This window comes from Struthio camelus, chromosome 16 (assembly GCF_040807025.1).
Source record: "Struthio camelus isolate bStrCam1 chromosome 16, bStrCam1.hap1, whole genome shotgun sequence".
Lineage (NCBI taxonomy): Eukaryota > Metazoa > Chordata > Aves > Struthioniformes > Struthionidae > Struthio > Struthio camelus.
Genome location: NC_090957.1, coordinates 15,860,682 through 15,886,906, shown reverse-complemented (window position 1 = coordinate 15,886,906; position 26,225 = coordinate 15,860,682). Strand labels below are relative to the sequence as shown.

Sequence of the window (26,225 nt, the reverse complement as noted above, 5' to 3'; positions counted from 1 at the left end):
CATTAAGATGTTTCTCTTCTCTCCAAGTAACTGGACTGGATGAGTCCTTGTTTCTCCTCCTGACAGGAGGCAAACCATCTTCCAGGAAGCTAGTCTCACGTCTATCCTACTAACGTAAGACTTAAATCTTATGCGTAATCTCATGTCTGAAGAACAGTGCTGTTAATTCTTCTCTCCCCAAATATTCCTATTACAAGCAACACAGGAAAATTTTCCTGCTGAAATAATTAAAATATGAAAGAAAGTCATAGTAATATTTGGCATTTTTAATTTAGGTTTGTTTTATTTAAGTTTAATGTTAATTCCATGCTGTGTTTCAGTAAGAACAATACAGATTCTGTATCTGTGGCTCCAGTCAGATATCCAGTAGTACAAATTAGCTTCAAGTTACACATACTGAACAAAAGAGGTTGAGCGAGCGAAGGGAGATGGGGACGGGGGAGGGAAAAAGAAAAAAATATTGAACACGCATGCAGGCTTATCAATGCCACCTTCAATGCTAACCTGCTTTGAGGAAAAGTAAAGAGTAGGCAAGAATGAGCAGCCACGGATTGTTGAACTGTTACCAGCACCATGTTTTTCAGCAACATTTCAGCAGTTTGGAAACTTTACAGTAAAACCACTACAATATGTGTCCCAATGCAACCTGTAACTTCAAGCTAAACACCCAATTAAGTTTAAACATTGGTATAAAATTCAGTTTAAACAGTTATAAAAAAAGAAAAATGCCACCACATGCGCGCTACCGTGCAACAACAGATCTCCCCTACAAGTCTACCAGCCTTCAGATGTAACATCCACTTCTAATGGTAATCTCGCCACATCTGGCGGAAGACAATACAGTAATGCTGAAAGAGCCTTTACAAAGTCCTGTTAGTGTCTTAACCTAAAAGCTGGCACCAGTAAAATCCACAGAAATTCACTCTTGCCTTTAAGAACTTTTTAACTGTGTAAAAAAAAAAAAATAATAAAAATAAAGAAACCCAACAGGGTAGGGAACCTAAATTCTGAGACCCAATGTAAAAGTCAGATTTGGTGGTTCTCAGAGTGACACTGAGGGTTTTTGTGGGGAAGGGGAAGGGTGGTCAGAGATGGGTTCTCTTGTTGGCCTTTGTGTCTCACTGGTTTTCATCTTCCACATCCTGCAGCGCTTCTTTATTCTGTTCTTCACCTATGAGTTTTTAAAAGGAAGAAATTGAGATCAGCAGAATGGCTTAACAAGCATCTGAAGATTAATAGTTTCATGCAATTATACACACGCTCACTTACACACTTGCACGAACAGCACACACACACACACACTCATGACAAAGCCAGTTCTCAACTGAAGCCTCTCCATGGAATTTTAGCCTTGTAATCAACCTGCCACATTTCATACAAAACACAATTATAGCAGAGGCTATTAGAACATGTACCCTGTCATAAAGGCAAACAACAAACCAACATCGCTGAAAACTGAAACTGTGCATGTGATCAAATCAAAGATGAACAGCCAAGAGACAAAGTTATCAGAATGGCTGCACATCAACATCCCTGCAATCAGAAGATACCTTTCCAATAGCCTAATTTCCACTACACAGAGGCAGCCAAGAACATCTGTGTACTAACTATAGCAGTAAGACCAAAACAGATTTTCAGAACTAAACATTTTTTTCTGCCCAAGTCCACTTAGTCTCACTAACAGTGAAGTACTGCAGTCAATTTCAGAAAATGACACTGACTGTGTGTATTATTTAAGGTATCAAAACAAGCATGTGCAAGTTTCCCGACTTCACAAGTTCAACATGACAAGAAATCCTAGACTTGAGGTGACTAAAGGAGAATATTTTGGGGAAATTTATTTCTCGAAAGATGGCCAGCCAATCAGTTTGGAGCTATTCCACCAGGCTGCAACATGCCGTGAAAGAGTCTATTCATTAAGACTACTGTAATAAATATTCAGTTTTACTTCAGTTACCCCTAGACAGACACATGCAATGCCTTCTGCACATGTCTTGGCCAGATTTCTGCCGCAAGAGGAAAAAGTTTAACATACTTCAGCTAATGCCATAACACATGCAAGATTGAGTTAATTGATAAAAAGAAACTGAAGAATGTTTTCTTCATAGTTATCCTTAACCATGTGAGATGGTATTGCCTTAAGGGCAATAAACAAAAGAAACTATCCATTCAAACAAATTAGTTTGCAATAAAATCCAATCAAATGAGACTAATGACTTTCAGCGTATAATCAGAATGCCTGCTGAGAGCATGTCCAGATTCAGCATTATCACCAGGTACAATGCAAGGTAGATTTTGGAAGAGGTGACCTAGGAACATAAGACGTCTGACATTCAACAACAACAAAATTAATGTTTAGAATTACATAACAAATTATTTAAGCTTAAGAGAAAGAAAGCAGAGGCCCTAACCCAGGAAGATGATTAAAAGAAGATCTGAGCATGCTCTAGCCAATGCACTTAAGCAAATACTCCTATAACAGGCCATAGTGAAAGTACTTTTCATGCCCAAATATTCTTAATATCCATCCAGGTATGCAGCTCAATCATCAAGTGTTTAAGTTATTTTGGATCTCAGTTACGCTTATGTTGACCTGGGTAGGAGTAACAGGTCATAAAACTGCTACGGTATTGCTCAGCCCTGGAATGGAGTCAAAGATACAAGCAATTTATCAGCAGGAAGAGAGTGATAGAGGCAAGCATGATTAGTGATCAGAAGAAAATTGACGTTGAAAAGTTCATTGAGCCATGACGAGGACTTACAAAGTAGAGTTTTTAGGAAATGAACAGTTGGACTTTCCTTTAGGAATCTATATAGCAGGAAAGAAGGGGAAAACAGGAATCATATGAAGACGACATTACAAGCATGAAAATTAACTAACAGCTCATCTATGACATGGTTAAAAGATACAATAAATGAGATGGAGAAACGTAGCAGCTCAGTAACATTTGATTTAGAAGAGTCATTCCCTATAACCTACACAAGTGAAACTGACAGACAAAACACTTTATGCAAAAGAATGAGCTGGTTTTCACTAGTTTCTTAAGAGGAAAAAGATTCATTGTGACCGTGTTTGAATGTCACTACTAACATCAACTTTCATAGATCAGAGGCTCTAGCCCATTTAAAATACTGTGGCGTTCCAAAAGCAGAAATTTTAAGTGTACTAAATCAATATATTAGCAAGTTATGAGTAAAAGGAAGGAAACAAAACTTTGCACTCATGTGTGAACATTAAGCATAAACACCGTATTCTTTGTGGACAAACACTGCAGCATGATTTTAAGTAGTTCTGCAGTATTTTTAACTTTGTAATAGTTATTTCATGGCAAGTGTCCTCAACAGTGATTAGAATCTGCCTGAACTATTTCAGGCAGATCGTCAACAAAAATGTCCATCTACTATGCTATGGAACCAGTGATGAAACAACGAATTTGTAGGTTATACAAAAAAGGTAACTATAGAGCCTTTGTCAAGAGCTGAACTTGAACTTCTACAGGATATACAAGACATGTCAACTTACATTCAAATAAAGATAGCTCTGGAAAGATGTTCTAATGCACTGATATCTCACAAGAGCAAGTCAGCCTTGTTACTTCACTGAAAGGAATACCTCTAATGTTCCCATAAGGCACCAGGATATTTGACTCCATTCAAAAAACAAATCAGTCCTCTACTTCAACTGCAGAAATTAGACAGCGTTTTTCCAGTGCCCAACTGCAGCAAGGAACACATCTAACAATACCTGCGGTATTTAGAACAGTGTCTGTACTGATCCAAATACACAGACTGTGTGTGTATAGGTGCATATATATAGGCCTGTGTACCATTTGTAAAATGGCATCTACAAAATCAGCACGCAGTCTCTCGCGAGAAATTCTGCATCTGGATGTAGGGTAGACTAAGAACCAAGGCCCAGCACATGTACAGTTTCTTCCAGTTCATAGGAGTGTCAAAGCCCAAGGAAACAGGGATAAAAGTGTAAACTGCGACACTCAGTACCAATGATCTACTCCAAGAGCTAAAAGGCAGGCAAGTAAAAAAATATTACAAACCCATTGATCCTCCCTAACCACATGATAACAAAAGCAATATGGAAGAAGTAACAGATTCTACAATTGCTTTCAAATGGGAGACTACACCAATAAAGTACTCCAGAGCAACGTCACGTAACTGTGACCATGCTTCAAGTAACAGTTTACATTACAAAAATATTTAGAGACACTCATTTCTAAAGAAATGATTTATGTGAAATCAAGTTGGAACGTTGTTTCAAACCTTAGTGAATAAGTATGTACCTAAATATATGCTAAACAGGATCAAAGGGTTTTCTCCAAGTTAAAAAAAAAAAAAAAGCCAGTCAGCTCTCTACGTCTCTCCAGGGTTTAAGTCTTGCAGAACTAAGTGCAAGTTTAATCTTTCTAGATAAAGAAAGTTAAATTCACTGATATTAGTAACCAGTAAAACACATCAAGGCATAAACTCTGAAAACTAAATGCCAGAGAAAATTTATATTCAACAATATCCCTGAAAGGGTAAGAAAAAGTCCACCTAGAATGCCAAAAAATAAACCTTTTAAGTAACTATCAGATGTTAGTAAATGGAAACAATCAATATCCTACCCACAGACAGAGCGCCAGAGGCACATTCAGCATTTCCTCAGGCAATACTCCACTTCAAGAGTCACTACCTAGCATTCATTGGGAGTATAAATAAGTAAATAAAATACACCACACAAACAAAAACGGTACTTCTAACGTCCTAAATAGTGCTTGCGGAAATCTAATTTGCTAACAGTAACAATGCATTTCACAAGATCTTTCCTTTTTCTTCTTCTCTTTGTATTCAATTCTACGTATCTTCTGCTGCTCTTCGGAAAAGTGCTATAAAGTGAAGTAATTAGCACGACAGCAGAAAGTCATCTGCCACTGAAATGCCAAGAGGAATATTAAGAGTGACCTGAGAAAAGGGAAACAGAACATTTGCAAGCACCACTTCTTGCATTGGAAGTTTACATCTGACTGGAATGACAACCGTAAGGCAAATATCACAAGCCTCATGAAAGAAAAACTGGATTAAATGAAGAGTCATTCCTTTTAAAATAGTCACTGATGAAATCAAATATTCTTTCTAAAGGGGGGAGGGGAGGGGATTTTTACTAATTCCACATCTTCTCCCTTCAAGTTAAGGGCTGAAGAGGCCTCTCAAAAGAAAGTGGTGTCACTGCTATCAACTTATCCAGTGTTCAGGAAGGACAGAAGCTCAGGAAGGCAAGTTGTGAGGAAAAATAGACAGAAGTAGTAAAACACCAAGCCAGTCTACGTTTTCATGGTTTTTTTTGTTGTTGTTCTGGGGTTGGGGGGGGGAGGGGGAGGACAAAGGGTACAGTAGCATTTTTAGAGTAGCTTACTTACCATCACCCTGCATGTCTGAAGTCCATAGTGTCAGATTATCACGTAACAACTGCATGATAAGTGTAGAGTCCTTATAGCTTTCTTCACTCAGTGTATCCAGTTCTGCAATGGCATCATCAAAAGCTGCTTTTGCCAACCTATAAGCACAGAATAAGCAAGAGATTTAGAAGTACGCTGCTAATCAGAATCCCGAAGCATACAAATTAAACCTGTGTTACAGCCGAACTAGAAGATGGACGTTCTATGTGACAGCTGTAGTTTCTAGGCACTCTTTCTAAAAAAAGAAGAGGGTGTTAGATGTTCATCTAAACCTCTCCCAATTTTCAAAATCAGCCACTTCAGGTGCTTATGAAAAAAAGTATACATGCACTTCAGAATTTTGTCTATCAAACATTTCTACATCTTGTAGTACAACTGACCTAGGTCTGTTAAGAGCTTGAAAGCGTGTCATCTGCATTGATAGGAATAACAACTAAAATGTATTTGCTTAAATCCTCATTTTTATGCTCACATAAGCAAGCCATATCCCTAGAGATAGATGCGCTACTGTGATCTACACATGCTCACAGGTCATAGAAATGCATAGTACTGTGACCCCTGCTACCTTTCACCTTAGCCAAGCGCAGAAGGAAGAGGTAAGTTAAATTACCTCATGCTTTTTGCAGGATAAGGGCATGTACAGAGTTAGCATGACAAACTGCTAAGCTGCCATTAGTTGACCAATCCAAGGTTATCGCTATTCTGCTTCTCATACGTGATCTACTTCCAGATCAACAAACACGTCCGTACTCAAAAGAAAACACAGAAGTTCAAAAGCTTTCTGATGATTTAACCTCAAACAGAGTAAAGACATCAACTAGTAGCAGGAAAAAAGCCCAGTGTGTTTTTCAGGAAAAGCAACTACCCAAATAGCAATCACTTTCGGCTTGTTTGATTTTTCACATAGCACTCCCCATCTTCACTGTCACTACCTACCTGCAGGCACGATCAGGAGAATTAAGAATTTCGTAGTAGAATACGGAGAAGTTGAGCGCAAGTCCTAAGCGGATAGGATGTGTTGGTGGGAGTTCTGTCATTGCAATATCACTAGCAGCTTTGTAAGCCACCAAGCTATTCTCTGCAGCCTCCTTCCTGTCATTTCCTGTGGCAAATTCAGCCAGATACCTATGGTAGTCCCCCTTCCTGAAAACAGGAACAGAACAAGCAGTAAGAAGTCAGTAGTCCTTTTTTCCACACCACCACTAAACAAATTGCTTAGTCCCGAAATCAGCGTTTATACATTCACATAAAAGGACATTACAGCTGAATTATAAGTACCAAGAAAACAGTGCCTTAGTTTTTAAGTGAACTTTAAAAGATTACCAGGTAGGAAAAAATGGTTTGGTTTCAGTTACTTTACTGCATTAGTACAGCATTTCAGGGTGTTAGGCTGTCCATTACCCACCTCTCTCTGGGCAACTGTATCTCATCTAGAGCTAGGCAAGTTTTTGATCTGAAGAATAGAGAGAACTTAACCAGAGGGGAATAGGCTCTGATCATTAAGATTTAAAACATGCTTCAGAAAGTGCAAAAGCGTATCACAAGCTAATGGCTACAGCGATATACTCCAAGGCAGCAGAGTTTGATTTGAAAATGCAATCTGAAAGCTAACAGCCACCATCTAACCAATTTTCTTTTCTTTATAAAACGTGCACAGTTCACACAAGAAAACTAAAGCAGGGAAGCGATCGCTACATTATTAGTTCAATTAAAAAGACGTTTACCATGTCTAAGAGCTGTGCAATAGCTTATATGAAGTTCTGATGAACTTATTTCAAACTGGTCTCCCAAGCCCCTCTATCCGAAACCACACTGTCAAACCAGACGCTAAACCCACCAACCGTAGTCAAAAAAAGGACACTGGTGAGACATGACTGAATTACCCTCTTTCCAAAATAAGCTACTACGATTGAGTGGGCAGAAACTATACAGAGACATATATACTTACTGCTACTTTGTTATCTAGCCCACATACAAGCAAGATATTCTCCTCTCACAAGATGTGACTTACATTTTGTAATAGAAAACCTTGGACTCGCCAGTGTTCGCTGCTGGAATGAGGTGTTTGTCCAGTACATCCAGAATGTCACAACAAATTAATTTGAGTTCAGTCTCAACCTAAAAAAAATTTAAAAAGGGGGGGATTAGCACATAAGATTAAAAGCTTATTTCATAAATATTCAATATCAAACAGGAGAAATCTTAACAATCCAGGGAGGGTGAGGACAGAAGAAGCAGAATAAAAATTCCACAGGTACATTAAGCAAAAACAGTACTGGGTAATTAGCTGCCACACAAAAAGGCAAGGACTGATGTATGATGAAATGCATATTCAAATAAAGGAATTATAAATTCCCTGCAAGACATCTTACTAAAGAGTTACACTAAGTCTCAGGATGCAGTTCCTGCATGACTTGCCGTTACTGCAAGACTTGCACAACTCAATTCCTCAGATTTTTGATCCTGGAAAGCTGCCCTAGAAGTGGCAAGGGTGAAGGGGACACTTTGAAGGTAATTAACCTAAGTCAGAGTTCATTCCATCCCAGAGCTAAAAGGCATCTCCAGAACAGAGTTTCCAATGATTACTTGGGAAGCAAAGCTCTAATAGAGAAGCCCCCCCCCCCCCCCCCAGGAGAAGAAAAAAAAAAAAAAAAAGGGAAATCAGAACAGAATAAAGACATTGCATAACCAAAAAGGTCAGATGCAACAGGAAAACATGAGAACACAAACTTCAGAAACCCAGGGAGGGGGGAAGCAGCTCACAATAGAGGAAAGCTAGAAATTGTCAACACTAACAGTGAGGTCAGTGGCCAAAGAAAAGCAAAATATAAATCTTACTTAAAAACAGCTATTGGATTTTAATAGCCAAAGTTGAAAACCTCATCCCATTACCTTCACCTTTTCTAACATAAAGGAACATAAATGAAGCCTATGAGGTCAGGTACCAACAAAGAAAAGTTTCAGGCCTGAAAGCAAAGAAACTAAGCATATCCGAAAAGTTAAAAACCATCTTCCAACAAGCATCAACAAAACCAGACTTGCTGCAGTTTGTGGAAGAACGTTCTCTACTGAGCATCCCAAGTCACTCACAATACGAGGGATCAGGTAAGTGCAGAGAGCAATCTATTGCTGCTCTCTCATGATTTGGCAGCAATTTGCACAACTACAGTTGAAGGCTGCTCTGGCTCCAACTACTTTTATGTACTATAAAACAGAGGTTTTCAAGAAAAGGCAGCGTCAGCTACAAAAAACCATACAAGCAACTCAACTGCACATCTCTGATCACAAGAACAGCCCTGATCAGTCCATTATCCCTTCCCCTTCCTCCCCTCAATGCAGTTTTTCCCCCCCTTACCACATGACAACAAAAATGCTGCATCTTCATCACTATATAGCTCCCAAACTAGTATGGTTTGTAAACACAACATCTAGCCTCAAAAGCCATCAATTTAAAGTTACAGATCCAAAATTTAATATTAAACTGGCAGGTACATACACGTATCGATTGGTATGAGGTACATTACAGGTTTGCAGTAGTTCCTTTAGAGAGCTTAATCTACAGCAAAATTCGTACACAAAGATTGTCAGAATGCCCTAACATTCAGAGGAAGGCTTAGCTTCTATACTTAAGTTACATTACAAACAGCTTAAGGAAATTGCTGAAATATGGTCATTTGAGAACAGTCTATTTCATAAATTCTTGGGCTACAAAAGCTATGAAACCTTTGCCAGCAGCCAGTTCCTGCAAACTTCTTTCCTCTTGATCCTCTTTTTCAAGGACTTCTTTTGCAGAGAGATCTTCAGCAAAACTGCAAAGAATTAAATCAGTTTCTAATCTTCTTTTGTTAACCATACATGTACAAACTTCCATTTCATCTCAGACAGTCCTTTTTCAAGCTTTGCTTAACAGATCAACCACACAGACAAGTTATCACAGATCAACCGCTGCCCAGGGCAATTTATACAGCCTGACCTAGCCTAATTTGAGACGTTTTAATACAGATTTAGTTGATAAGAAGAAGAAATAAAAAACATTATTTTTAAGAGCACTCATACAGAAAGGATCTACTCGAGACAGTGATTTACTGAGCTCCTGCAAAGCAGCAAACCAGCACGAGAGCCCAGACTAAGCTTGTTCAGAGCATTCAGAACAGGTAGTTTTAGGCCCTATCACCAGTTCCACTCTGAATATGGCACAGGTAACCACAGGCTCAGACTGGCAAGGAGAGACAGGTCACCTCAAAACGTGTTGCGGCTTCCACAATCCACCCTGCCTCTTTATTTTAGTGGCAGTGCTGGCTTAAGCAGATTCCAGACTCTGTTCTTAGCTCCGCAGGTACAGAAGCTTCGTAAAACCACCTGGTGACCTAAATAAGAAAGCTTACTAAAAGTAACCAAGACACACACAAAAAGCGTAACGTGTACTTGTTCTTTGACCTGTTTTAACATGTGGCCCCCAAAACAGTTGCACTGAGATGCAACAGAAAACCAGGAGAAACAGGGAGTTGTTAAAGCCTGCAAATTATCTCCTTAAAAACACAAAAACAAACAAAAAACCACACACACTTATGTCAATTCATAACCTGACATTTCTATGGAGAGGGGAAGGAAAAGAGAGCCCTGCAGCTGCCCCAGAACATACCCACTCAGGTTATAAATCAGAGCACGAGAACGAAGCATTCTCAGCCTATACCACAAATAGAGGCCAGTAAGAAGATATCTGTCCTGTGCAACTGAAGAATGGATTTGGTCTTACTGCATTATGTGCTGGGACATATACCATCTCATTCTCTCAAGAACGAGCAAAGAAACCCTCACTGCGTGTTCTCATTCAGAGATGCAGTCAGATGAGAGCAGGAAAGCCAGAGGCTCTACTTATGCGCATCCAAATGGCCACGGGACCCAGAAAAGCAGCCTGTCCGCAAAGGAAGCAAGTAAGTGGCATTTTCCCCCAGAGCTATGTACTTATTTTGCTACATTTATTTTAAGTGGCCTACGAAATGGTACGGTCCGGCCTCTTCCATCACTGCTCAGTATTACCCTAAGTACGTCCCATACACAGAACCAGCCTGGCCCTACTCTGACAACACCACCATTCCTTGAGTTCTGCCCTAAGTCATACCAGCTAGTAGCTCAAACATTTAAATAAAAGGCATGTATGAAATCACAACCTAAATACTGCTGTGGACCAAAACCTCAAGTATATACTCTTATACAAACTATACCTCCCATTTCAACCAGCAGCATTTTATAGTGTGTGCGCTGGTTTGGGTGGTAGGTGAGAGGTGTCTTTTCCAAAGACTCCTCCCTCTCCCATCCCTCCAGCACTTCAAGCTTGGCCTGTTAGACCCTAAACAGAGATGTGTTTTTCCTTCAGCACTTCTCAAACCTGGGAACTCTCTCCAAGCAGCACTGAACTTTACTCTGAGAAATGTCATACCTATGGATATTTGCTGACATGGAGGGTAAGCAAAATAACCAGGACTCTGCTGAGGCTGCACCAAAACTTCCATGTTAAACAGCAGCACTGAGCATGACAAGAGCACAGCTCTGCTGCGAGTCTTGTTTCAGCATTTGCAAAAAGCAAGAAGCCTCATCCAAACCTTTGCATACGTTCCTCAGTCCCTTACCTCTCCAAACTTCTCTTGGCAAGCCTACCAACACTCTCCTTAGAGTGGATGCTAACTCACAGCAAGTCTCCCAGCAGATGCTGGCAGGGGAGGCGGTCTTCACCTATAGCTGATAAATATAAGCCTCTTGGGAAACTCAGCCTAGAGCTAAGTAGTCTTTCTCCAGTATGGAAACGCATTACAGCTCTCCACAGCATTCTTCCATCTAAACCCTACACGCACCCTGAAGTAACTGGGATGGCTACTTCCTCTGAGGATTTAGCAGCTGAAGATACTGCTGGCATGGCCCAGCACTCCATGTGACCTATACATAGTCCTTGAAACAGTATATGTAGATCTTGCACACCAGCCTGTTCTGTACTATACTTTCCTCTTTGTTCAGACAGACACAGAACAAAGCCTCATTTTTATTGCCCTCTCAAAACAAAAAAAAAAAATCGATGTTAAAGGATCTTTGTCAGAAGATACTAACAGCCCACAAACCATGAAGCAAGAAAACCGGTGTTAAGCAAAAAACTGGAAGCATGCAGTGCAAGATAAAATTAAGCAATATGAGATACCTATTACCTTATTTTTGTGCTGCGTTAAAGAGTTTAGACACCCATCAAGAAACAGTATTTGCAATTAAGCAAGATGGTATGCAACTGCCAAGAGCTTCACCCCATAAGCATGCCAGTATAAGTGAAAATTCCTAACAATCCCATGAAGCAAAAGAAATGCTGAGTTTAAAAAAAAAAGGTCCAGTGCCATTCCTGAGAACCAAGATTTCCAAGCCAATATCATTGCCACTGGTGGTGTATGAATCAGTGCCAGGTGGTATAAAAGACTTCACTGTTTCTCTGAAAGTGAAGATCTGAGCCATATGGAGGCACTTATCCCCAAGTGACAGATTAAGTCTCACTGCACAAGTGCGTGGCAGGATTTAAAGAGCACAGGAGTACGCATCCTCCATATTAAAACCATCACTTTAAAAAGGGGGGTGAAGGGGGAAAGGGACAACAACTCACTTCTAAGAGGTGAAGATTTCATTACTGATGAAAGTCAAAGCCTGCTCCAAGTTCCCTGGTCTAGGTAAAAGTTACAGAAACTGATTAGGCTCACCACAAGTTATTTGAATCCAATTTTTCCCCTCTTTAAAGTCAGAGGGGATAGCAAGGCCCTAGAGGTTATGACACACGTGACTTTCACAGTTGAGATGACCATGACTTCTTTCCCCTCAGGAACACAGAATGCTTTACCTTATATTGGTTGCCTTGAGTGCTATCAGTTTCTAAGTGACCAGCCTAGCTACATAAATCTGCATTTTTAAGAACTAGATGCTGTCAGAGGAGCCACACTATCTCAACGTTTATTTGAACAGGGGCATAGCTGCCTGAGCTAATAACAGGTCTGCAAATTCAATTATACCGAGTCCTAACTAGGAAATTATTCTCCATTATCACCCAACTGCAGAGTACCTAGTTTGTAGTAACTCCCGCTAAGCTTTCGTCTGGGAGACAAAGTAACAAAGCAAGATCAACATATATGAAATTCAACTATCACAATGATAAAAGCACATGGGAAAAGATGCAGAGAAAGCAGCTGATTTGATTACAGTGCCTGTCTTTATGCCAAGAGAAGATCCCTCTTTTGGTATTTCAAAGTGTTAACAGTGTTGCTTGAACTCCACAGTAGACAGCTGGCACTGGTTCAGGACTCTCCAAGTTGGTATGCTCTAAAGCAGAGCAACAGAAGTAGACAGCAAATAGCTTAGTAGCCAAACACTTTCTCTGACATGGTTACTTTTCCAAACAAAGCTGCTGGGTGTAAGTGAAGTTGGAGGGGGGAGGGGGGGAAGTAAGGCTTCCTGAACACATGCAGCCTGACACTTGAGCAAGCAGGGAAGGATGACAGTCCCAGAACAGTTCACATACTGAGCAGATATACAGACACTCAGAGAGAAGCCCTCCCCTTCTTCCAGGCTGTTGCCCTTCTGAGCATTTACAGAAGGGCATCCACCTTCCCCCATCACCAAATACATTTTTCTCCAGACAGGGAAGACACCTCTTCAAGACTGGCATTTTATTAAAAACCATTATGCTGCAGGCAATCTATAATGCCACTGCAGTTCATGGTAAGGCTAACAAAACGGGGATCCGGCCCTTTTTAGCCACGTCATTATGCCATAACACCAGCTAAATCTTACCATTTGCCGATATTCCCGAATCATTTTTAATTTATCTTCTCCACCTTTGTTTTCTTCTTTCTGTTCGATGCTGCTGATTATTCTCCAGGAAGCTCTTCTGGCTCCAATCACGTTTTTATATGCAACAGAAAGCAGGTTTCTTTCTTCCACTGTCAACTCCACATCCATTCCAGCTACTTTCTTCATTGATTCAACCATTTCTAGGAAGGAAAACAGTCAATTATTTTCACAGTCAAAGCATCTTGTGAACCACGCAATAGAAGCTGCACATTACTATTAATCTCTCCAAATACACTCCCTCCTCTCATATAGAGATCTATTGCTTAGTGTTCTGAACAAATCAATGAGCAAAAGTAGTATCTGATGTTCTTTCAGAGAAAATGAAAACATTCCTCAAAAATTCTTTAAAGACAGTTTAAGAGACAGGAAAAAAGGGCTGAGCAGTAAGTGCTCAGGTTTCAGAGTGTGTAATGCTTAACGGTACCATCCTACAGGAACAGGTGTTCTTCAAGGCCCTCCAGAAAAGGCAGTGAACAGCAAGAAAAGCATGGGCGAGTATACGTTAGCATTCGGCATAACAAGGGCAAACTGAAGACTTACAGGACGCACCACTGAATTGTCAGCTGGAATACAATGGACTATAATAATTAACAAAAACACCTTCAGATTTGAATGGTTGTAGATAACTGCTAGTTCTGTGATTAGGGAAGGAAGTCAAAGTTCCAAGAGGAAACCACCAAAAGAAAAATGAGCTGCTTGGAGGAGCAATAGAAAAGTCATTCTGAGGGTAACCAGAGTAGTCATAGCTACCCCTGCCAAGCAGTTATTTCCACTGAAAAAGACAGACAACATACAAGTTAATGCATATAGTTCAAACCATCTGAAAAGACTTTGAAACCTGGGGGGAGGAATAAAAAAAAAAAAGAAGAAGATTACTAAATATTGCATTCCAATACTCAAGTGGAAGAGTGGAAGCAAAAGTCTTAAGTAGTTAACGAAGAGATTATAACCTTCCTCATCTAATCATATTATGATTGCCTGCTATCAGAAAAAACGAAAACTAAAATTATTACATATATCCTAATCAAGAGCCTAGATGGAGACATACAGGAACCGTGGGTTTTGTCCAGCCCCATAGTGTTTCGGCTCCTTCACCATTTGCCTTCCAACTTCCAGAGCAAATGAGGATCCCACACTCTCAATCACTAATAGCCTTTATTTTTCCTAAGCCCCAACTACCCTATCCGGTCCTGAGAACAAGTGTTTCACAGCTAGCTGGAAGGTAGAAGGACTCTAGAAAACTGTATTTAGTTTCTGTAGAGCATGGTAACGCAAACAGGCTACATCTCTCTGAATGTGACCCTTCACCCTTCTGTGGTTCATTTCCTTGATTCTCCTACTAAAGTTCAGCTTGTCCACTTGACATCCCTCCCCCGACATTTTATCTCCTTGCTTTATGTTCTATTGTATCATGGCAAGACAAGCAATAGCGAACAAATGAAGCTTAACAGTCTTTTATCCTCAGGTGCCAAACCTTGCAACCATAGCAGGCATGAGCTGTCCCAGCAATGGGAACTGGAGGCTAAAGCTTTTTCCCTGAAAGGAAGAATGCTATCAGTCTCCATCAGGTCTCCACATGTGTGAGCCAAAATTTTATAATGGCTCAATTCCCTATCAGAAGAGGGGAGCGATATAATATGCAACTAAAATAATGGCTGCTATGAGTTATTTCCTAAAGGATGACCCTATCATCTCTTAAAAGAATTTATTTCCAAGCTGTAATCTTAAAAAATTTTGAGTTTAAGAAACTTCAGAATATGGGATGACTAAACAGTAGAGCTACATCCAAGAGCACTGCTTCCCAGTGTTCAGTCCTGGGAACAAAGGCAACAAGTAGGAACTGAAACTTGCAGACTAGGCTACTAAGGTATCTTTGCCAAGCTCCAGCAAGAAACATATGGCTGTCTTTAAGCCTAATGTTTTAACTGCCATCAGATAAGAGTAATTGAAACTCTACTACAACTTCAGCTCAAGAAATTAATCTGTACTTGTGAATGCCCAGCCCTCCCTCCAATCTTTAATTGCAGTGGAGCAAGAACTGATCCTCTAGGTAAATACAGATAGGTTAAAGCATAGAAAAAGGGGGAGGAGGGGGAAGTAGTCACACCATCCTATCCATCTAGGATACTCCTTCCTAAGCATCCATCACCAGTCTCAAGATCTTTGGTCTGACCCAGTACGACCACTATGCTTTAAATAAACAGGCATTGGTTTTAGTTGGATGGCCAGCCTAACTAACCAAGCCCACACTAGCTTTGTCCCATCAGACATTTTTTGAAGTTTGGGGGGAGAGGGGGGGGGGGGGGAAGAAGGAAACTGAGTAATGCCAGAAAACTGTCAGTTTTAGAGAAAGGTATTGAAGGACACTCTGTCCTTCCTGATTACCAGTAGGGCAGAAGGCTGCTAGTGTAATGTTTGAGTCATACAACAAAACACCACATAAGACCTAGGCTTTTTTAAGAAACAGAATTCACGTTCTCTTGTGCTTTACCAACTGGGATTAACTACAGAGCTTTTCAATCACACAAAATGATGTACTATAACACTTCCATACAAAACCTGCCTCTCAATGAAGTAAAAGATTGTCCCCATCTATCTAGTTATGAAATAACCAATGTGATACATATAAACAGTCTACTCCAGAACCCCCAAGATAATAAGTATGTACAGTAACTGTTTCCAAGATTCTCACCTGTATCAGAGAATTGCAACAACTTGGGGGGGGGGGGGGGGGAAGAGAAGGGGCATGCCCAACATTTATCAACTGTACTGCAGGTCTTTCAGTCTCTCCTGAAAGCAGGCTCACCTAACACAGATTTTTTTTTTTTTTAAAGCTACACACAAACACAGGTCTGCTGTTCCCTGTGAACATGTATCTGATCCTCAGCACACACTCAAACATAACACTAACTTTAATCAGTTGCCTAGCTTCTGCAGGATTTCATCCATCGTTAGCCTAAACACCTATAAGCCCTTGAAACAGAGATCCAACATCTTTGTTTACTGGAGGACAAATCCAATTTAAGATTAGCAATAGCTTTTACAAAGGCATGCCTATGACCCAGATCTAACAAGAGGCAGAGCCTGTCAGATATGTATTAGGCTTGTTGCCTCTCTTAGATCTTCTGCAAAGGTCATCAGCAATCATATTCTAGAAACACCACTACCACAGAAACAGCTTTCTCAAAAAAACGGAGTCAACTGCTGAGAACCAGCACCAAAAAAAACCACACAGGTCTTGTCACTCCCAGTCTCTTATCCCATGAGTTGACAGTAAGTCAAGCACACTTTATGTCAAGTAGAAGCCATCAATTTTAAGATGCTGGGGGGAGGGGAGGAAAACACACCTCACTTGTGCCGAGGTGTAAACCCCCTCAAGTCTCACCAACTCTTCATACTAGGCACACCATTTCTCTAAAGGAGACTGATGGAAAGGTCTCTCTTCAAAAAAAAAAAATCTTAAATCATGTTACTAGCTAAATACATAACCACATGTTACAATTCTCCCCCCCCCCAACCCTGAACAAACATCTTGCCTAAAGAGAAAATATTTATCAGACTATCCATGAACCTACCAGATAAAGAGGCTTCTGGTTTGGTAAAGAGCCTGATTCTTCTGATGATAGAAAAAGTCTGGGCTGGTATTCCAACAGAGCTAGGTGATATCATGCATATAGCACAGCAAAGCCACAATCTTGCCCTGAAAGTTTAAGCCTGATGAGTAGCATTAAGGACTCAGGCAATGCAATAGGAAGAGGATGGCACACCTATATCTTCCGCAGTAAAAAATAAATAAATACTTTTATACAAAAATAAAGCCACACATGCCCGCAAACAGAGCATACCTTTAATATTCTGAGTGTGGGTTTACCTATCTGGAAGGTTCCACAAGACAACAAAAAGCTTGGAGACCATTCACAACAAAAGACAAATCTAAGATTATCTTTCAGTAAGAAGGATTACTACAGTAATGACAACTTATTGCATACAAAATCCATAGACACTTGCATTGCATTATGGAAAAGCAGTGTTACACAGATTCAAAAAGATGGACTGCAGTTTAAGTGGTTACATTCCAGTATTTCAGTTGACTACAGCTGTCACCATATTAGGGTGCTGTCAGATCATGCCACCAGTAGAGCAAGAAATCTCCAAGTTCAAATTGTGGAAAGATTGGAGAATATTCTTGAGAACAACATGCTTGCCCTAGACTTACTCTTGTCTAGGGATTTGCTGTTGGCTGTTTTAAGACATAACGTACTAAATGGATGTTTGGTGTGACCAGATACTGTAGTTTGTATCTTCTTACAGAGAGGAGAAGGGAAAAAAGCATTTAACAGATCCAAACAACTGCATACGGTAAGACAACACTCTCTTGACCCACAAAGGGCACAGGTATTAGTTCCTGCATTCTACTACTCTGATTAAGATGCCTGTCTCCTCTCACTACAGACCAATATTGCTGACTGACCTCCAGCCATTGTGGTGGGACAGCAGGGAACACACACGCATAGCCTGTAAAGTACAAAACATTTGGATAGCGGGTGCCATTACACTGAGCGCTGCATATGAAGGATTTTTAGCACAACAGGCTGGTACATGTATTATTTAATATGAAAGACAAAGACTATGCCTTTAAGTTCTACGGATATTGCAATTCACAGGGATGTCAGACTTGATATAATCGTGTAATCCCTCAAGCATACTGGTCAGTATTCCATTTTAAAAGGGGTGAAATACACAGGTATAGGAGTTGGCCAGTTGATGAAGCTTTCGAAAGAACAAAGAGGCATACGCTTTTCAAAACATCAGTCACTGAAACTAGTCTGAAAAGTAGTCTCTTGAATAAATGGTGTCTTATTCCCCAGCCATACAAGATAAAATATCATTTAAATGGTAATAGACTTGCACCAATGACAAAAGTCACAAGAACTACTCTACTTCAAGCTAAAGCAATGGGGAAGTTTACAAAGTTGAGAAGCACATAGCTGATAACCATCTAAGGACCCACTCACAGAATCTGTGCAGAGAGCAGGGCAACAGTTGATTAGGAAACCGGTTAAGTTCACAACGTAATGCCTCTTTATCAGATAAAGAGGAGAAACTCGAGGAACGATACATTTGCTGCTCCCAAAACCCTAGAAATCCAAACACCCCAGGAGAACTGGTATGTCCCTGTGTAAGCAAATATGGGGACAGTCAACATAGAGGAAAACTTAGTGAAAAGATGACAGGCCTTCCCGATACGGGGTACAAAATTAAGAAGCAGTAGACCACACCAAGGGAGCAGCACTGTGTATCAAATAACATTAGTATCTAATCTGACCATTTTGTCAAAGTTTATGCTACTCATTATAGACTGAAGTTACAGGTGTAGACTAGTATTAAAGTTGTAATAGAAAACATCTGCCCAAAACAATGGCCGATTACACTACAAGACACCACTGGGGCAGAACAGCATTTGGAAACTCTAGTTACATTAACATACAACAATTAAATCTCACGGTAGGCACGATGCTACAGTGTCTGAGGGGGTTTTGTTTGTTTTCAGACTCTCAATGACTTTTTACGAAGCATCTGGTTGCATAGCCTATGGGAGGGAACTCCTGATCTCATTTTAAATGCTACACCAGAACTGCAGTAACCCTAGCCACAACGCACCTTGGTTCAACACAACTGCAGGAAAAACAAGAGCTAGAATATTTACTACTGGTGTGCTTAATGTCTGAAAGAGGAACTACAGGAGAAAGCTTGTTAGGATAAGAACAAAAAAGGAGCTGCATGAGTAAAGGTGGAACAGGGATGATTTGACGGTATCATACTGAAGGCTCAAACCAGAACAGCCTTACGAAAACCCAGAAGGTGACATGATTAAATACTATTAAATTAATAATGGAAGCAGCACATCCCTTCAGAAAGCTGAAGTCATGTTTGAAGTTTAATCCTTTCTATTCCCCTCAGATAAGGGTAACAGATCTTCCTCCTTCTCTAAGCTGGTGCTCAGCTTTTTGCTCCTGAGATGCATAAACATGTACTGCAAAAGAGCATGCAATACGATCTAGGTATCAAAAGGACAGAGCAGAAAAAAAACAAGTTTTCCACACCCGTGTTCACCATGGAAGATCCTATGCTCTAACCATTATTCACAGAGGACACAGAAGTAGACCTGGTCACGGATTTAACAAAAAAGGATCAGTAACAAGTCACAAGAACTAACAATATCTGACCCTAAACTCTTGTGTATGCCCTCTCATCATATAAAGATATGCCCTCACATATCTTTAGTAGCAGAGGTGACCACAAAGCAACTAATGCTATGTCAGTTTTTAAGAAGAGCTCCAACAGACATCCAAAGGGAACTACAGACCCATAAACTTAACACTTGCAAGCAGTCAGGTTAACAGGAATTATTTTGAAGAACAGAATGAGCGGATATACACATAAATACTATTGTGGAACACGGCTTTCTGTAAAGACAAATAACGTCTCACAAGCTACTGTGATGCTTTGAGTGAGTCAAGCATATGGACAAGGAGGACACGACTGATATAGTCTACCTGGATTTCCCAAAGGCATTTGACAAGGTCCCTCACCAAAGGTTCTTTAAGGAACTCAACTGCCATGGGATAGGAAGGAAAGTCCTCACATGGATAAACACTTGGCTGAAAGACAGGAAAGAGGGTATGAATATAATAGGCTCAGCTTTCAGAATGGAGGAAGATCACCAGTGGAATTCCGCAGGGAATGTACTCGGAAGCATGCTAACATTCATAAGTGATCCAGAGGAGAGGGGGAAGAAAAAAAAGAAAAAAAAAAATCAAATAAGTAGTAACTCAGCAGTAACAGCAAACTGCTAAGAACAATAAGACAGGGACCAAAGAGCGCTGATGAACCTGAAAACACTGAAGAAAATCTGCTTCTCCATACTTCTTCATGAAGTGATGAGTACGGACACAACAATTTACAACTTTACGTAAATTGTATGTAAAGTCTAGTATGTAAACTTATACATGGACTACTTTCTCCCCAGATCTGCAGACCTCCATTTGGTCAGTGGGCACCATCCTATTCTCTACAATGATTAGCCCCGAATTGAAGACAGGAGAAAGATCTCTTCTTTCCATCCATTAGAAACTTTTGTTCTAAACACATTGCTATTACACTGCCAACATTAGGTTCTTCTGTTCTTTTTTTTTTTTTCCCCCTTCGGGGGGCGGGGGGGGGAGGGCAGATAAAAATAGTGTCTTGTGCCTTTCCCTTCTGTCCCTATTGATTCCTTCATGCCACCTCAGCATTTCTTTGCCCCTTCAACTGGCTGATTCAGGGCATGTGCCTAGAAAACAATCAGAAAAAAACACACCCAAAATTTGTGGGTTTTTTTGTTTTTTAAACAATTTAAAGAGCTGACCTCATTCTAAGGGTTGGACTAGAACTCAAGTAAGCATGAGAGATGGCAAAGGAAGAGGGGACATCCTCCTTTCAACAGCAGTGAGCTGTCAGATTAGGTCACTCCACCTTGCACCTTTACTTTTTAAAAGCTAAAATGAACTCAACATTGATTCATGCACATTACACAGCTTTTGTGGTTTTCCCCTCAGTCTTCATATGCCTTCAGCATCCTGAGTAAACTATTACAGACATCTGAAACTGGGGCATAACTACTAAGGTACTAGATATTGATAACCCCATCTTGAACTCCCCATCACATTCACTTATCATAACATGTAAGTTTCATTCAAAAGAGCATGGAAGAACTGGACAACTGCATTTCTAGAAGTTAAGATAACCAAACAGGTAAGCAGAAAAACAACGTAAGAGCATCCCATTCTGTGTGGTCGTTTAGACAATGATTTTGTGGAGAAACAGTGGGTCATAGGACTGTTCCCTGCACAAGGTTTATAACCTGCTATAATGCAGCCCTGACTCTTCCAACATTTGATGGTATGACTCTGCAACATACAGTCCTATAAAGCTTACTTGTACTTTTATAGGTTCAGAGAAATGGACAGATTAAGGCCAAGTTATCTACGCAACAGTGCTATTTTCTGCACAATCAATCCTACAGAGCACCACAAGTATTTCTTGCGACAAGCCCATGATTTCTAGGTCATCTCTACCATCTCTTCAAGCTGTAAACATGTCTTCCCGAGTAAAAAAGGATTTCTCCAGTATTTATAACAAAGATTTCAGCTTGAAAGCAGATGTAGGCAAACCTAAGGACTGAGCGTCATCATACATTTCTCTGCTTGACTGAGTCTCGCTATGAAATGAGTTTCAAATACAAGTACTCAAATAACATACTGGACACCAACTACATTTCTGGACTCCCTGTAGAGCACCAAACCATGTAAGGTAAGAGGTTCATCTTCTTTGCTTAATCTGGTACTTCAAAGAAGATTCAAGAAATCAGTTATGGAAGAAGGTCCTTTCTCAAATAACTCCTCATGATCAGAGGTAGATTTTTATGCCCCAAAATATGAACAGCTACAACCCAATTCTTCAAACACTGTCTTGGCCATGCTCTTTCCTTTTTCTTTTTTTTTTTTTTTTTTGGGGGGGGGGGAATGAAATTTTTCTACCCTTTAGCACTTTCACATGTACCTAATTCAGAGACAAAAAATAGTAGTCCTACTTGGTATAACTAGAACAGCAAGACCTTTGACTGACAGGTATCAATATTAATCTTCAGCATAGAAAAAAGCCTCAAGATTGCCTGAAGTACTTCCTTGAAAGAGAGAGGTCCTCCGCAAATGGAAATTAATACACAGCTTAAATTCTTATTTGCTATGTAGAATCACTGCAGATCAGCAATTGAGCTGTAATTTCTAGACCTGTTACTATCTTCTAAACATACTCAAATCTTGGATGCAGTCAACTGCTACACACTTTACCGCCTCTGTAGTAAAGATGCATTTCTCTGATAGAGAGCTTATAAGAACAAAGGAGGCAGTGGTTAACAACTATTTGACAGGTCTCCCGACTTGGAACCCCCAATACAGGGCATTTTCTTCCCAGCTGGAACTTGACTTTTTGTTGGATTTTGGGGGCAGGGGGAGAAGCATCACCTCACCAAAATTATACCTTAGGCAAAGTTTAAGTTACGGATTTTAAGATCTACGATACAAAAATGCTGCCTAGAGTTTGAGCATCCACTTAAGACTACCTTGTGTCATAGCATATTTCTCATCTGATTGACAGAGAGATGACACCCAGCTTCCACAAGGGAAAAATAAATTAAAACACCCCTTTCCCCCACACCCCAAAACAGTTTCAGCATTCAACACTACAGGAATGCATGCACATCCATACTCTTGACAGACAGTCAAATAAGTTGCTTTATTTCACATACCAACACAATTTTACTTACTCCAAATGCTTTCCAAAATAATGGATTTTCAATACAGATTATCAGAAAAATGTACATTTACATATTTTGCTATTAAGAATACTCTTTGAAGGAACAGCAAGCAAGACCTTTAGCGAGACTTGCCACAAAGCTTTCTGTATTATAAGTAATTTTTCTGGCATTTTGTGATTTGTCATGACACACCTAAGCAGATCTGTAAAGACAGTCAGACACCTAAATCTCCTAATATCTCTACTGAACGGGGCTCAAGTGTTATCTACACTGCGCAGATACCTAGAAGTGCATGTGCTAAATTTGGGGCAATATGCTAGGGACAGTACAAATGCAGGACTAGAATTCTACCAGTTCTCAGGCACATCTTTCAAGAGATCCCAAATTTAAGTGCATTGAGCAAGCACCTCCAAAGCAACTACAGAGAGCTGTTAGTGCCGTTGTAAATGCCATGAAACGTATGTTAACAAACAAGAACAGTAGCAAACAAACAAAGAGTCATATTTAAAATCTCCAGGAGACAGAAGACAGGGAGAGAGAACTTAATGCGCTCCTAGTATTAATGCAAAAAGTGGTCATTCCACATGCACATTCAACTTAAATGACAGATTGGTATTCCTATATATTTGTAGACGGTACTTACCATCACAGGATTCCATCTACTCCAATTAGTAAGTGTGACCTTTTGGTCACATATCTCATAGATCACCGAAATAAAGAACAAATTTAAAATTAACCTGCACATTCAATGTACTTTCCTCAAACAATTTCACTCACACAATTATTTAGCAGTCTCAGCTACGATATTTGCAGAACTACAGCATTTCAGCTATGTACGTACAAGAACAAACTAGACCAACATTTTTAATTGTTTCAGCTGAATAAGAACACAGAACTAGGTGCTAAATAGCATTTATAATATATAATCTTCCAGGCCAGGGCCAAGACAGACATGAAGACATGTTTAGAACAGCTAACAGAATTAGAGCGTGCACCTTAAATTGGTTTACCCAGCATGACTTCAACAAACTTTATGGAATCTATGGAGGGGAAAAAAAGGCATTATTTTAAACATGACAACTGGAAGATGTAAAGCTTCCTCCCTAATGACAGCAGTCTCATTGCCCTTCAGAAGCAATGTATCATGAGGAGTCTTCTACACTTTACTCTAGCCAGCTTGTTCAACAAATATCCATGCTAGTGTGCAACAGAAATCCTACAGAGGAAAACGCTGCAAAAACTCAACCGCTATCAACTTATTTCTCCTAGCAGACAGGAAGTCTGATTGTTTGGTACTGCAGATCTCTACAATGGCGTAGGGTCTGATCACTTTTTGAAGAACAGGAATAATTTACCACTAGTCTAGAAAAGCACCAAAGACAGTTGCACCTCAAAAGTTCCCAAAGATGATGAATCCTTTAGGATGCTAGCCAAGCATCTTACTTCGGGTTTCTACTCAAACCAAAGCCAACACTATGCCAGGTGGAGAAGCCAACACATCTATGCCAGGTGGAGAAGCCCTTCCTCCTTATAAACAAACCAACCAAAAGAAACACACACATAGCTCTAGGAGTGTCGTTGCAATGGTGTGTTTTGCTTTTGTTTTGCTTAAATGCATACCTATGTGCAATACTGGAACTGCTCCCACTCCCTCCAGTCAACTCAGTCTCACCACGCGATCTTGTTGTTGGGGCATCTTTTCTCGTAAGTCCTTACGGTTATTCTGAAAGGACTATTTAACTGCTGTCATTTAATGGAATTCTTATTTCTACCCCATTTCTCTACTTGAACAGTCACAGAAGTAAGCCTTATTTAAGCCTTACTTTTCAGCTGCAGTTTCTATTTTCCTCCCCAAAATGGGCCTTTCTCTGATGCCTGAGAACAGTGCTACCCAAAGTTTTCTGAGCAGCAACTCAGAACCTAGTACAGGAACGTCAATTGGCAAGAACTATGAAAATGACAAAGAAATAAAGTATTTGAGGTGTCTTCCTATCTCTAGGTGAAGCATAAGTATGCTCACAGTTTTGACATTCAAAGGTATTTATTTCTCTTTGAATGCATAAACATAAGGTCATAAGTCAAAAGTAACAGTCCCAGAAGAGTAACATCATCAAGAAAACTAAAGGCCCTTTCTACTACTTGTGAGAGAAATGCGTTCAAGAAACAGTCACAAGGCAGACATATTTTGGGCAGGAGACACCATCCAAGGTTGCCAGCTCCTCCCCACCACCCCTTTCCCCCCCGAGATAGGAACCCATCAGGCATGGTACAGGAATTTTACAAGGGGAAAAAAAAGGAAAAGACTACATTGGAAGAGATGATCTTTATAAACTCGTATCACATAATGAAAGCATGTGCGTTTCCTTCAGGCAATGAAGGATGTACTCGATCGCTCCAGGGTGAGAGCTCGCTCTCTCTCTACGTTTGCTAGGGGCAGCAGTATCCCCAATCGCAGAAAAAGGAGAAGAGAACAAAAAAAAGCGCCAGCCACCTTCCCCGGGGCCCGACAGGGAGAGTAGGCCGCTCCCCAGCGTCGCCTCCCGAGGGGCTGGAGGAGCCGGGCACCCATCTTCCGGAGAGCAGGGCACTGGGCGTTGTCTGCGGCGAACCGACCTCGGCCTCCCACCGCCGGGCTCCGCGAGGCCCAGGCCGAAGACACGCAAAACCTGGGCCGAGCGGAACCGCCTCAAGCCGCGCCAGGCAGCGGCACGACGAGGGGCAGCGGGGTCTCTTTGTCGGGCCCCCCGAGGCGGGGGCGGCTCCCTTTCCCCTCCGGGACTCGCCCTTCGCGGCCGCCATTTTACTCCCGGTTTCTGCCGCCACCGCCCCCCGAACCGGCCCCGCCCCGGCCCAGGCCGCCCGCTCGTTCGGGCCCCCCATCCCCAGCTCCACCAGCCCCTTGGGGCGCTCCCAGTCGCCATTTTGTCCGTGCCCCCCTCCCCCGCCCCGGCCCCCCCTCCCCCGCCCAGCCGCCATTTTGTGGCCGCTCCCTCCCTCTCCCCTTGGCCTTGCACGGCCTTCCCAGCCAGCGCTCACCATCGTAGCGCTCAGCCTGCTCAGCCAACTTGGCCTGATAGACGAGGTCCTCCCGATCGTCCATGTCCTGCAGGCGGGGCGGCGTCGGGGACTGCACGGGGCGGATGGAAGCCGATGGCTCTGGGGGGCTCAGCAGCTACCAGCTCGCCGCTCTCCGGGCAAATATGGCGGAAGCCCCGCCCCGACACATCCGGGCACTTCCGCCAGTCTGCGCAAGCGCCCTGCGCTTTCCCATGACAACGGCGGCTCCTTGGCAACAGGCGGGAGGCGGGGGCCGGGGCCGGGGCCGGGGCCGGGGCCGGGGCCGGGGCCGGGGCCGGGGCCGGGGCTCGGGCTCCCGCCGCGCGGTTTTTACCGGCGGCTGTGGGTCCCCGACCGAGAGGGGGCTCGTTGTTTTGGGGACCCGGAGGAGCCCCGTGCGGCCCCGTGGCGGGCGGTGGGGGCGCGGGTGGAGAGCGCGGGTGGCCGCCGGGCTGCTGGCAGGGGGAGCCCCTTTCCTGCGT

At 41.6% G+C, this 26,225-nt stretch overlaps 1 protein-coding gene across 1 annotated transcript; it reads right to left on the bottom strand.

Moving 5' to 3' along the window:
• Nucleotides 1-256: 256 nt before the first annotated feature.
• YWHAE (tyrosine 3-monooxygenase/tryptophan 5-monooxygenase activation protein epsilon) lies at nucleotides 257-26,225 on the bottom strand. Its single transcript, XM_068909686.1, has 6 exons — nucleotides 25,723-26,225; nucleotides 13,269-13,468; nucleotides 7,465-7,571; nucleotides 6,390-6,596; nucleotides 5,415-5,551; nucleotides 257-1,171 (listed from the first exon to the last, which is right to left on the bottom strand). The coding sequence occupies exons 1-6, from the start codon at nucleotides 25,784-25,786 to the stop codon at nucleotides 1,119-1,121; spliced, it is 768 nt and encodes a 255-aa protein (XP_068765787.1). The 5' UTR covers nucleotides 25,787-26,225; the 3' UTR covers nucleotides 257-1,118.

Coding starts and splice junctions, on each gene's coding strand:
- YWHAE (XM_068909686.1), bottom strand. CDS start 25,786: ATGGACGATCGGGAGGACCTCGTCTATCAGGCCAAGTTGGCTGAGCAG. Junction 6,597..7,464: donor AAGGTTTTCTATTACAAAAT/GTAAGTCACATC, acceptor TCCTGTTTTCAG/GAAGGGGGACTACCATAGGT. Junction 1,172..5,414: donor TTCAGACATGCAGGGTGATG/GTAAGTAAGCTA, acceptor AAAAACTCATAG/GTGAAGAACAGAATAAAGAA.